This window comes from Oryza brachyantha, chromosome 8 (genome assembly GCF_000231095.2).
Source record: "Oryza brachyantha chromosome 8, ObraRS2, whole genome shotgun sequence".
NCBI lineage: Eukaryota > Viridiplantae > Streptophyta > Magnoliopsida > Poales > Poaceae > Oryza > Oryza brachyantha.
This window is the reverse complement of record NC_023170.2, coordinates 3176744-3190478: the sequence shown is the minus strand read 5'-3', so window position 1 is coordinate 3190478 and position 13735 is coordinate 3176744. Positions and strand designations below refer to the sequence as shown.

Below are 13735 nucleotides of genomic sequence, written 5' to 3'. Positions count from 1 at the left end.
ACCCCCCCCCCCCCCTCCCCGGACCAAACCAAACAACCCCCCGGGAACGAAAGTACGAACCACCACGCAGGAGGGTACGGATACCTCCCCGCGGAAGCCGTCGAATCCCCCCCCCCCCCCCCCGCCCCCCACGAGATCGGTCCCCGCGGCCTTCAGGAACAGCGGCGGCGGAACCAGCGGGCCCGGAGGGGTCCTCCCGGATTGGGAGGCGCCGTCGGAGGCGGCGGCGAGGCGGTGGGGGAGAGGGGGGGGGGGAGGTCGCCGCCGCGGAGTTTCCTGGGAGGAGGTGGTGGAGGGGGGGCCGTCTCGAGAGAGGAGAGGAGGGCCTGGCCTGGCGTTGGGCCGTGTCGGACTCGGATGTAATGCGAAGTAAATGCCACGCGCCTGCGGTTTCTCCGGCTCAATCTACTGTGCCTACGTGTGGTCGCATTGTCAGTGTCAGGTGGCAAATCAGAGCAAGTCCAAGAGGATAGCCATCTCAATCTGATAGGCAATTTATATATTAGTTAGCTACAAAGCATATACTATCATGTCTCATATGTTATGTATATACTGTGTCTTAAGAGTTCATATTGCAGTTGGTTATAAATCTATAGCTTATTATCATTCTCTCTTTTCTTTTATCTTTTTAGAACATGTTTATAGTTCACTTATAGTCTGTTATTGCACTTGCTACGAAGGCTCATGGCTTGGCTGAGTTTGGGAAGGTGAGGAGGAAGAAGGGATTGAGATCCTATGTCATTATGTTATTATTATTACGGTAGCTGACGTGTGGGTCCTATTATTTATTAGAATCATATGTCAGTGTGACTACGATGTTAGTACCATAATGACATTAATAGTAGAGAAAACGACCATCAAGTATATCTTTAATTGGGGATTAACTATTTTGAATTTGAAAAGGTGGATTAATGTGAATTTTAAAACAAATTTTCGATAGACTTTTTTGGCAAAACAAAACATTATTTAGTGATTCTGGAAGCGTAGTCCTAGCTACAAGTCACTCTGCTATGCTGCAAGCTACTCATCTTTTCTCATCTCTCCTCTAAGTCAAATCACCACCAACGTGAAGCCTTGGAACCACGCTCCACCGTGGTGGAGCATTCGACATGCCCTTATTCGACCTCCTGGGGCCTGGCTGAAACAAGGGTACCAAGGAGGAGGATTCGCTTCGCGGGCCATCCAGATTTGCTGAGTCGCAGTGGTGCTACTAATTCACCATTGACAGCACAGCATTTGCACAACGTTGCTCCACACGGATGAAGGGTTACAACATTACACCACGCAGCTTGCCAATCACCCTCATCTCAACGACAGCACCGGACCGGCAGAGCACGACTAGTGAAGACCAGCTTCCAGCAGATGTCACACATTTGCTAATACACTATTATAGAGTCACTAACACAAGAAACTTGTTATGGATTAGTCTTACAGCATCATAGGAAAATGAAAAAAAGGAACTGCTGCTACCCATTTTTGCCTACACATCTGTCCTTCCTGGACAGGCACATGGGAAATTCTCACACAGCAGGCCAGCACTCCTTTTATCACAGATGAAACTTTTACGAGACCAGTCAAACAGCTCAAGTGATCAAAAGAAATGCAACACTTCCTACAATCTGTAACCATATCACTGAATTTAAGATTGCTACTGTTTTGCATTTACACATGAAATATCCACATGGCACATGGGAGGCGACAATTCTACGCGACGGGGAAAAGGCGCTACATTAAATCAATGATGGATCTATCAGTTAATAATGGAACACATCTCTACAAGGTAAGGGGAGGGTGGTGGGCTGTACAGATGGGGAAGGTAAGAGAGGCTGTTGTTACCCTGCTGCAATCTAAAAGCTAAAATCCCCATGATTAGATTAGATAGGGAAAGGTGTGAGTAGAAAGAAAAAAGAATGGTATCTGACTAAAATCTCCAAAGGAAAAACCAATACCATCTGCCTACAGTCCTTGGCTAGCCTAGGAAGACGTTGGATCTCGTCTTGAGCCAATGCACCATCTCCTTGTCAAGGGGGGAATTATTCAATACGGCATCCATCATTGGAGTACCAAAGAATCTTGGGTCACTCTTGAAAACCCATATCCGGTCCTTGGGCCATGGTCTTTGTGCCTGCTTCTCCTGAAACAAGCCACACAGTTCCATTGAGAAAAGTGGAATTGAAAAAAAAAAAGGTAATCACACTGAATCCTATAGATAAATTGCGATTACATGGCAATCACAAAGTTCAATGACAGAGAAATACTCCATAAAGCAGAACATGGTTTATATTTTCTATAAAAAAAACTGAAGAATAGTTGAATCCCATATTGTCTTATCTGATTCTCTTTAGTTTTCCATACCGTATTAGATAAAGTACGAAATTCAGAATATGCAATCCACAACCACATAAAAGAAACTAGCACTTACCATGCGCGATAACATGAATCTCACAGTTCTGGTGCCATATACTCGCTCTTGTGTTGGTTTTACTGACTTCACATAGAAGGAGGATACATCTGGCAATGACATACAACCCTTTCTTGCTCTTGTCAATCTAGATTCAGGCTCTGCATTCTGGCTATACCAATAGATAAGTTGACCTAAGCAATAATTCTCTGGGTATGTCTTACAGTACTCCTGGAAGCCTGGTCCCAGTTTATCTGCATATTTGGGACCTAAATCAAGAGGACTGATAAGAACTGGTGGAGATTTTATTGTCTTGTAATCCTGTACGTGGTGATCCTTGAGTCAGTTATTGGTTACAGAGACAAGCACAAACATTTTGTTGAAAAAATTGAGAGGAAGCTTCCACTTACTCGTACTCTGAAAAAACACTTTGTGTAAGCATACATGTGAATCAAATCAGCAGCAGCATCATGACGACATTTGTATGTGCACGAAAGAGTTCTCAACTCATCACGCAACCTGAAGAAGAGGGCAGTCAGACAGATGCAGGTGTCTGGAGGGAAGAATCAGATCCTAGATGGTTAAATTAAACAAGAATAAGTTATAAAACCTACCATAAAAGAGAACTTCGGATTTCTCCCTCAATATCTTCAGAAGCAGATGGGTCATGTGCACGAATTTTGGCCTTAAGGTCATCAAGTACATCTTCCTCAACATGAGGTTCCATTGACTCAAGAAGTTCATCAACTAATGAGCCTTCCCCTTTCCAGATGGCAGACACTAGACTTCTCCCGGTTAGCCTCACCAGTGGAGGAGGAGCATTCTTGGGATCCCCAAATATGCATCTCATGACATATCTTACCTGAACACCATAAAAATGCATCAGGAGCGATGTCATTTGGGGTGTGGGTGACAGTGCATGCTTTCTTTCACTTATATCAAACAACTTCAATCTAGGGAGGTATAAATAAAAGGCGCACCTTGTCAAGTGTATGAGTCAAATTCTGTAGCCTTGAATTCAGAACTCCCTCGGCCTGAGTAAAGATGAAAGAATTAGATCGATTTTTATGTAAAATTGATGTAACTTGTAATCAAGTCATCTGAAGACCTACCTGGACCTCCGCATCATTCTTCTCAGAATCCATGTTTATATCTGAAAAAAACTGACGCTTCTCTTCCACGTTGTGTTTGAAGATCTCATTAGGAAGTTTTTGTCTCTCAAAGAATATAAACCGCACCTTTGTTTACAGGAAATATTGCCATGAGGGATCATGATACTGATACTGTATAATAGAAGAAGCTAAAAAATTGGTAACTACAATTACCAGGTGAGCTGTGTAGGCAACAAGCCATCCAGGCAAACCAGCAAGCAAACAAGTACCAAGACCAGCTCTCCCCAAGTCAATTAAGTCTTGTTGAGAAACAGAGTTTGCTTCACAAGCCTGTAACAGAAGACTATGCCGGTCGAGCACACCATGGAATTCCATTAAGACCTGTTTCAGGTGGTGTTAGTAGATGGAAGGAAATGGTGCAAACTAAAATCCAGTATCTGAAAATTTGATAAACTGCAAGGGTTAGTTCCTAAATCACTATAGACAATAATGTTTCTAAAAGTTTACCTTCTCAAAAGCTCCTTCCCCGGAAAAGTTTAAATAGCTGCCCCTACATATTTGGCTTCCGCAGAGGCAAACTGATGCTTCGTGCTCTTCTTTACTCTGGCGTTATTAGAATGCATACATAAGATAAAGCAATTTAAATGGAACTTATACAGGAACCAGGAATGGTAATCACCTCAGTAACAGAGTTGTAATCAAAAGTGATTTCTTCGCCTTCTGCAATTGGTCGAACAGTGTAAATTCCAATCTGGTATTGACCATCCACAGCCGTCACTCTGAAAATATATTTTGATAAACATGAGTTGTTACAAGTATGACATGTAAACATATGAGAGCATTTTATATGATTTTATTATCAATTCAACTAGCATGGGAAAAGCAGGAATGGGCTTTGTTGGTGGCCAATATGGGCCACTTCTTCCTTCAATCTTAAGAGTTCTCGAAGAACAGAAGAACGTGTAGTAGGTACAGCAATTGGTTAAAATATAAATGCACAGTTTTTTTTTAAATATAGTTTGTTGACCATCCATTATTGCTGGCCTCTTCCCTGTTTGTTCTCAATTTCTGAATTTCCACTACTGGGAAAACAACAACCAGGTCATCCGAAAGTTGTTCAGACAAATTTATAGCACTATCATGGTGAACAAAATAGAATGAAGTGGACAAACAGGAAGAGTGAAATCACATTCGGTCAATACTACAGTTCAAAGCCTAGGCAGCATGCATGGATCCACCACATGTACAACAATAACAAAGTCACAAAGGCCTTTCAAGATACAAAAGGGAAGGCAATATAGAAGGTAGTTGCACAAATGATAGGGCCAAGAATATATCATATGCAAACTGCAACACCACATATATCAATGTAACTACAGCATACTCTTGCCTACCTTTGGATCAGCAAACCTTTTTCACAAACACAGTCCAAAAGTACAGGTTTACTAAAAAGGCACTATAGAATCATAAAAAGTGATAGAACAGTACAACACACAAGGTACTAATCTGAAGCTTAAGAGAAGCTTACTTTGCTTCACAGTTAGGGTTGCAGGAGTGACAGATTCTGCTTGCATAGTTGGCTTTATGCATTGCATCAACGAAAACCAAGTCATATCCATCACGATCTCCCTTTTATCATAACAATGAAAAAGATCAGTTATCTGTACCTTGGCCTGGAAGCCTGGACTGACACACATCATATGCAAGGTGACAATAAAAAAATTGAGATTGAACGGTACCTTTGGCCGTTCTAGCATAATGTTGTAAAACTCAGGAGCTTGATCCTCACTATTGTTTTGTATATGTTTAATGCCATCTTGTTTTTCGTACCATCTCCAAGAAGGGTATACCTGCAGATGTTGCCATTTCAAAAATATAATACCACTGTTATATCCCTTCGCATGTCACTCTAGGAAGATTTGTTGATCATAAAAATTACATACCTCCCCAAAGAACTCAATGACAAAGTCATCTACACCGAATCCACCCTTTTTGTTACAAACAACTCCAAGACCCTGAAAGAAAATATTAAGAAAGTTAAGGAGACTGGAAGAAGTTAACTAGGATAGTATGCAGGAATTAGTTATCGTAAAATACATGCCTTCCTATAGGCAACATAGTTATATTCTGGGTGGTTCCTCATGGCCTTTAGCATTCCAAGGCACATCTTTAAAGTCCGTTTGTCACCACTGTCCTCTGAAGACTTTTGGATTTCTTCAATTACAGGTTTAAGGGGGTAGACCATAGGGGTATTTCCAGAACCAGTGAACTGCCTCACTTGTTTATTCAAGGTGTTCAGAAGCAACTGCAGTGAAAAAAGCAATAGAACAGTTGCAAAGAATGAGCCCCCCATGTAAAGTAAAAATGAAATTAAAAAGGCTATTTACCAGGACAATACCTCTTCAACAAAGGTATGTTTGTCAGAGGATGACCAATCGAGTTCAGTAGGCATCATTTCAAGTAGGAGATTATGTGTATATGGATCTATCCCATACACTTCTTGCTCAAGAACTTCATCCCCAGGTACTTTTCTTGGTTGATAATCCTTAACCTCTGGAAGCTCCAAATTTTCAGTGCCATTCTTCTGTGAGAGCAGTTTCTCAGAATAGTCATCAGGCAAAGCAACCCGCATCTTTCGTAGTACATCCTCCTCATCTGCTACGATGAGGTACTTCTCGATAACTTCGTACTTCCTAGTCACTGGGGGAACAAGGCTTGCTTTTGTCATGCGAGCACCCCATCCACGATCATCTGTCGAAGACTCACTAGATTCAAATAACTTCGTACCATTTCCCTTTAAATCCCATGCTACAGAATTTACATCAAGATCACTCTCTGTATCAGAAACAGTAGTTTCACTCTCAGTCTCATCACCTTCAGAGTAGCCATCATCATCATCAGATGTTTCACTACCAGAATCAATATCCCTTTTCTTTAATTTAGAAAGACTTCTTTTGATTTCACGGTCAAACGCACGAGATGACAGGTCTGCTCCACCAGCATTCCATCCCCTTCTTTCTGATGTAGTTTTATTTTGTTTCTTTTTGAGTTTCAGGTCTGAAGAATACTGACTCGTGTCAGAACCATCCCTCTGAACTACTGTCCCATCTCTATCAGAAATCAACCTTGGGTTCTCAAGTTTCTTTGCAAGCTGGATGAAGGCCACAACAATTTGCTTCATATCTCCCAATTCATTTCGACCTTTATATCTGTAATGGCATATCAAATGTCAGATAGTGCAATATCACATAAAATTCAACTATTTTGCAAGCCTTTGATTCAGTTAAAGCCACTTTACCTTAATGCATCTCGGCACATAGAACGGATGTCATTCTTGATATAACTGAAGCCATGGCGAGCATAGTATCCATTTTTTAACCTAACTTCAATTTTTGCAACCTGTAACAGAAAGTAAGTACCGTGAACAAATATTAGGGTCGACCAGAATATCAAGGTACAGCATTAAAGGATTTCAATAGTACCTTTGGAACAAAAAAATCAAATCTGCTGATCTTCATTATTTCTTTTAGTTTGTTGATGACAAACTCTTCCATCTTCCGGTAGCTATTCTCGGCCTTCTTCTGCATCAAACGCCTCATTTGTGCATCCCTCGACAGAACATCAGACGACTTTCTAGCATCAAGCCACTTTGATCGCTTATAGAACCCTTGTCCAAAGGAAAGAGTGGAACTCTCTCTATTTGAAATATCAGCAAAATAGCCATCAAGCTCATCAGAACCACCCATCATATGTGCCCTTCCAACTTTGGATGTGCCGTTGCTCCCATCATCTATCTGCTTCAAGCTTCTAATTTTCTGGTATGATGCATCTGGATTCAAAGAGTTCTTAATCCATTTTACATGTTGAAATCTGTTTTTGAGATCCCCTAGCTGACTGCAACCTTGAATGTGCACATATGATATGTGCGGAAGCTGCTTAAGTACTTCCACAAGGGCAAGAGAACTAAGATTTGAACACCCAGTTAAAACAAGTGTTCTAACATTTTGCAAATTATAACCAGCCTGAAAGGAAGATAAATAATTTTGAGCCAGAAATTAGAAGACAAAGGAAACATCTAAAAGTTTAAGAAGACGTACAAACATACCATAATGCCATGGAAAACAGAATCAGTACACTGAGGGCCCACAGAAGACAAATCAACGGATCTACACAGATTCCTGTAATAGTTAGCTGCAGTGTTCCAACACCTACAGGTAGCTGCAGAAGAAATAAGTGACTTCGTGTCTGCCCTCAGAAAATGGAAGATTCTTGCTAACACATGCCCAGTTAGTAAACCCCAGCTCTCACTTTCCATTCTGGAATTCAGAGAGCTTTCCTTAACATGTGTAGTCCCTTCAATTAAATCTTCAAAAGAGCAATCATCCTTCTGACTGGCAAGAATGTCCTCCGACATATCAGTATATTCATCAGTTTGATCAGGCAGCAATCTTGCCCTTTTTGTGGACCCACCATCTTCTACATGAATCAAAAAAGGGGGGGAAAAAGAGAATTGATGATAATGTCCACAAGACAAAATGCAAGCCAGAAGAAACAAGTATTATTAGAAAAGACCAGAATAGCAATTGCATTAATAGAATAAAAAGAAATCCAGCAAAGAGGGTGCATTGTGCAACTGGAAGGACTTGAAGGCAAGAGATGTATAGGGGACAAGTTTGCTTGCTGACATGCATCATGATAGCTGAGAAAAAAATTAGAGTAAAAGGTAGGGTAATAAAGTTATTTGGACAAGACATGATACAGTACCTTGCACAAAATTCTTTGAAGCTGAACCATGAGAAAAATATGTTTCTAGTTCTTTTCTGGGCTGCTTTTTTGCAATCCATGGTTCCAAGACCTCATTTATAGCTAAAGTAAGTTCCCTGCTCTTGAAATACTTCATGACTAGCTCATGCAGCTTACCCCGCGTATAACCCACAAACTGCGGATGCAACTCGTGAAAGCTACCAGATCCATGGTTCACAGCAACACTGGACTGGTTTGAGTGTATGAGAGCAGAGTTAGAACTTCCAGCCTCCCCATTCCTAGCAGAGGAACCAGATTTTAAATCCTTAAGAACGGGTAGCCATGTGTTATCAGTCTTTCGGAAAACACTGCTCCCTTCAAGGATAGTGCCCTTCTTAACTAATTCTTGCAGTTCAGAATAAGAAAATGGGCCATGCTCATGACCAGTTCCATCCAGGTAGTACCAATCACCCACTTTGACTGACAACTCTTCAACAGTACAAACATGGTCCTTTGGGATGTTTGGAACAGACTTGGACTTGTGCAAACTTTGTGAATCGTGTTCATGATGCTTCTTCGAATGAGACGAACCTTCGTAGGTAGAACTCCTATCGGTCCCAATTGAATGGGAGCGTGAAGATCTAGAAGGTGGCCGATCAGTTCCTTTGGACTTTATACGTTGTTCAGAAGAGGATTGGTCCTTAACAACACGAGCATTTATATTAACAACTGGAAGTGTTGTCCCCTTCACTCCCTTAGGAGGTTGTTTAGTCTGACCTGACCTCCCAGGCATCACACCACTTTTACTGGCATCATCTACAGTTTCATCGTTTTCTTCTGCTGATGAGAATGCCCACAACGGCAGATCAAGCTTTTTACCACGTAATGGGTAATAGAGCTCATCCTTGCAGAGCCAACGAGGATCCTCATGACCCCCTTTTGGCATTTGACAAAGAGGATAGCCTTCATTGAGAACAAGCTTCTTCCTGTAAGGCTTGTCTTGGCTGAAATCATCATTTCGCTTCCAGTCACCGCCTTTGCATGACCATCTCCCAGAAAACCATTCACTAGATTCAACATATTGCTGATAAGTATCCCTCTCAGCAGCACCAGCACCATAAATGTGTGCAGTCCTGCTGTCTGGAAATTCAGTGCTTCTTTTGGTTCCGTCATCTCCTTCAGATTTAACTTGGAACCTTGAAAAATCTAGCATAAAAAATTATAATAACTCAACATGTTGGTAGTAACAGAATGAAGAGTAACAAAAAGAAAATTAGTTCTGTTATGATGACATCAGATACTACTATACTAGAGCACAAGAGAACATATGAAACTTTCTCCTAAGGAAATATTATGCTCAATTAAATGATTACGCTTTACAAGAAGAAAAGCAGAACGCAGTCAGCTCTGCCAAGAGAGGAACAGTATCTAGATAACTGAAGGAAAACATATAATGGCTTCAAGAATTCAGGTATGTGTGAGAGTGAGAAAACTGATCATGTACCTTCACTTTCCCAGTTAACAGGCTCAAAATGTGCATTTAGAAGCTCTGCAATTTCCAAATAACAAAAGGCAACAACATTAGTACAACCATGAGGAAGTGTAAGTAAAACAACCAAATAACAAAACGAATTATACTTGTACGGCTTCTGGAAGTCCTACTGTTTTTAACACATAAAAGGTTTATATTTACAAAAAAAATGGAGTCAAACATGCATGTTACCGGTCGCACCAACAGCCCAGAATTTCAAAAGTAATATAAATCCGACAGATGCTTCAAAGGAAGAGTACAAAGTGATCTCGTAAGCATAATTATTTTTCCAATATGAGGCCGGGAGGTGTAATACACTTTTCCATTATCTAAAAAACATAAATAAATTCCAAGGGCAATTGTGGAAATATTTTTTTTCATGACGGTCAAACCAAAAACAGAAATACATGGGGGCGCATATGCAAAACAAAGATGCAACAAGAAAATCCAAGAAAACTCAAGGTCAGGGCTACTAGATTTTGCAACCGAAAAAACTGTATCCAAAAGGTCAGTATACACCTTATAAAACCCGGGCCCAACCACGTGGACAACATGAAACACCCAAGATTAGGTTTAAACAGCAAAACCACAACTGAAGCACCCACCCCTATACAAAACTACAACGAAACCGAGGGGTGCACCACCCAGAATTATGCAACCCCAAAAAAATACGAACAAGCAAACTGAAGGAAAACCCAAGCTCAGCCCGGCCCACTGGCACCAAAAGAAAAGGAGAAAAAATTTGAATCTCGGGTTCAAACAGAAAGGGATCGTTTTTACCTCCAAGAATCTCAAGCTCCTGACCACCCACCATAATAGATCCATCTATCAGCGCATCAACCCTGTCATCAATGTAGAAATCTTCCTGCTCTTCGGCAGAAGCTTCCTCCATCTGCTCATGCTCAGCACCAGATGCCTCCTCTCGAGCTTCATCAAGTAAATTACCTGGGGCTTCTGGTGAACTAACCAGCTGTGTTGAGACATCCGAATATACTGAGGGGAAATCGGATGGAACTAGTGGTGAAGCTGCATTCTCAACAGTCACCCACCGATTGCTGTCAGCATGCTTTATTAGATGATCAGAAAGAAGATATCCATCTTCCACCAGCTTCTTCAAGTCAGCAAGCTTAGAAGGTCCTTGCTCAATACCGTAATGGTCAAGATAACACCACTTTCCCACATCGCTAGCAGGTGGTTCAGTGGGCTCAGGTGCTGAGCTAGTGTGAGGTGGAGTGTCGCAGATATCCATGTCTTCTTCCATCGAGACATCTTCTGCAGGAACTCCATTCAGTTCAGGTTCTGGTGGTGGAGGCAAGGGAGGAGGCAGAGGAGGCGGCATGTTGGGTGGTAGAGGAGGTGGTGGAGGCGGAGGTGGTGGCGGCGGAGGGGGTAGCGGGGGTGGTGGTGGCAACTCAGTGTACTGAATGGTCTCAGTTGCCTTTTCCTTGGATATCCTCTCATTACTTCCGTTGCTACTGCTCTTCGACTTGGTTAATTGCTTTGATGATTTACTTTTGTGTTGTGCTTTTTCCAGGCTGTTGTTTTCAAGCTTAGGACCTCTGCTCTTCTTGCCTGCTTCATGGCTTTCAGTAGTCCGACCTCGTTCAGATGGTGATCTGTCACGACGAAGTGGGCTTCGGTCTCTGAAGTCCTCGTGCTGAGACCTCCGAGGAGAATTATCAATGCGGCTTGGTGTGTTATCCCTGTGGTGGTGCATCTCAATGCGGCTCGGTGTGCTATCCCTGTGATGGGACTGACGCATTCTATGGCGTGGGGAAATGTACGGGCTGCGGTCTCTGTTGTCATAGGGGCGACTGCGGTCCCGTGGAGAGGGCTCCAAGCGGCTTGGGCTTCTGTCATGGCGAAGGCGATCATGAGGAAAGCGACCCAAGATACCTGGGCTCCTCTCATGTCGATCACGCGTCATAGGCGAGATGTCACGATTTCTTCCTGACAAATGCTTACCAGAACTCTTTGCTTCTCCCTTCCTGCGGCTCTTTGAACCAGTCTGATCAAATGTCTCAGCTTGGTGCTTGTGGTTGTTGCTCTCAGGCTCTGTTGCCCGGCTCTTCCTTGCAGTGCCGCTGCTGCTGCTCTCTGGCCTAATCTCACCTGGCTCCTCGTCAGAATCCCGTGAGGAGCCCTTTTTGCCATCATCGCGTACCTGAGCTGACGAACTGTGCTTCCTGTTGTGATCCCGGTCCCGTTTTTTGTCTGATGGAGCAACCTCCCCTGGTTCCACATCATCCTTATTCGACTTCCTCCTAGTCTTGTCAGACTTTTCCTTCCTCTGTCTCTCGGGGGCAATCTGCCCCTTCTCAAGCTCCCCGTTCCTCCTTGCCTTCTTGGAGGACACGGCGTGCACACTCACAATCTCCCCTGGCTCCACCTCTGCAGTAGAGGAGGCAGCCAACACCTTCCGCCACTTCTTGGGAGGCATGCTCCTCTCCAAGTCCCTGGCGCTGTCCGCCTCCCCATTGAGCAGCTCCCCTTCCTCCAGCTCGGCTGCCGACGCCGGCTGCTGCTTCCGGTGGCTGTGGTGGTGGTGGTTGTTGCTGTGGTGTCCCTTCTCCCCGTTGTCCGGCATGGCTTCTCCCCCTGCCCTCCTCACGAGGCCCCCTGCGCGGAAGCCCTCCACTGCACGCTGCGGCGGGACGGCGCACGCGACCCCTCCATCTCCCATGGAAGACCTAGAAGGATGCCGGGGGAGCCGCCGTCGTCCAGGCCCCGGCGCGCACACTGCTGGCGCCCGAAACCCTAGCTCCCCGTGTCTCCTCCGGGGCTCTCCACGCTCATCCCCGTCTCCACCGCCGCAAAACCCTAATTCCACCAAGCACAGAGAGAGGCAGAAACACCATCAGCGAACAGGGCCCCCCCAAAATAAAAATAAAAACAACACCAAACCTCCAAACCAAAACGCAATGAACCCGCGAGCTCCCAATTGGAACGAACCCCGCGCGGAGGAGCCCAATCGGATCGGCCGCGGATCGAGGGAGGGGGCCACGCACGCACGCACCTGCGGGGGAATTGGCCCTCAGATCGCGAGATCCGCCCTCGCCCTCCTCCTCCTCCTCCTCCTTGGCGGCGGCGGCGCGGGAGCTCCCCACGGGAGCCTCCTCCTCCTCCTCCTCCTCCTCCGCGGGGGGGCGCGGCGGCCGCGAGCTCGCTATCGCCTCGGGGGGATGGGGGGAGCGGAGGCGTGCGTGCGTGCGTGCTGGTGTGTGTTTTGGCTTTCTCCCTTGGTTTTGGGGGAGGGAGGGGGTCCGTGGCCTGGTGGCCTGGTGGCTTGTTCGTAAAAAGCCTCGGCCTCGCTCGCTCCTGTGGGGAGAAGACGGGGGCGGACCGGGCGGACGGAGTCTATTATCTATCCCATTTCTCGGAGGAGGGGGAGATGTGGTGGGGGGTTTTTTTTTTTTTAACCCGGCTTAACGGTTTCCCGGTTTGGGCCCTCGCCTTGTGCGTATTTGTATGCGAGTCCTTCGTCTTCGGTTTGATTTCTACGGCGAGAGGCAGCCAGGCCCAATTCAACCATGTCAAATGATTGGAATGTCAAAATAAAATATTTATATTTATCGCACATTTGGTTTTAATTCCAAAAGATGAACATTACCCGAGTATTTAGCACGTCTTTGATAATTTGGTAGTAGCAACAAGTTAAAGGCTAGGGAATGTGTTGTCAGAATTTTTGACATCAATTAAATCGTAGGGTATCTTTAGAATGCATGAAATTTTTTTTAGAATTTTCACATATCAATTACACTTATTTTATTTTGAAAATACTCTAAATAGAAAAGGAACATACCGATTAAAAGAACGAACATGCTCTTATTTTTTAAGGGTTCTCGTGATGATAAAGACAATATGGTGTATTCATAACGATGGTAGGTGTGCCATCACCGTAAGTCCATCAAATTAGTATATGTATTTTATAAAATGGTACAAACACCC

The 13735-nt window shown here is 44.1% G+C and overlaps 1 protein-coding gene across 1 annotated transcript; it reads right to left on the bottom strand.

Annotated features, from left to right (window-relative positions):
* Positions 1–1612: 1612 nt before the first annotated feature.
* Positions 1613–13090, bottom strand: LOC102708637 (histone-lysine N-methyltransferase ATXR3). The gene is made up of 21 exons (XM_006659120.3): positions 12804–13090; positions 10568–12607; positions 9761–9805; positions 8278–9462; positions 7619–7989; positions 6996–7535; positions 6812–6912; positions 5912–6722; positions 5615–5818; positions 5457–5528; positions 5253–5363; positions 5042–5142; positions 4193–4292; positions 4021–4116; positions 3727–3894; positions 3514–3639; positions 3382–3435; positions 3016–3263; positions 2812–2920; positions 2423–2722; positions 1613–2134 (listed from the first exon to the last, which is right to left on the bottom strand). Exons 2-21 carry the CDS (start codon positions 12468–12470, stop codon positions 1970–1972), a joined length of 6810 nt encoding a protein of 2269 aa, XP_006659183.2. The 5' UTR covers positions 12471–12607; positions 12804–13090; the 3' UTR covers positions 1613–1969.
* Positions 13091–13735: the final 645 nt, after the last annotated feature.

Excerpts from the sequence above, each read along its gene's own strand:
- LOC102708637 (XM_006659120.3), bottom strand. The coding sequence starts at position 12,470 with ATGGGAGATGGAGGGGTCGCGTGCGCCGTCCCGCCGCAGCGTGCAGTG. Across the intron at positions 4,117-4,192 it reads ATTACAACTCTGTTACTGAG|AGTAAAGAAGAGCACGAAGC; the intron begins GTGATTACCATT and ends TAATAACGCCAG. Across the intron at positions 3,436-3,513 it reads AGAATGATGCGGAGGTCCAG|GCCGAGGGAGTTCTGAATTC; the intron begins GTAGGTCTTCAG and ends ATCTTTACTCAG.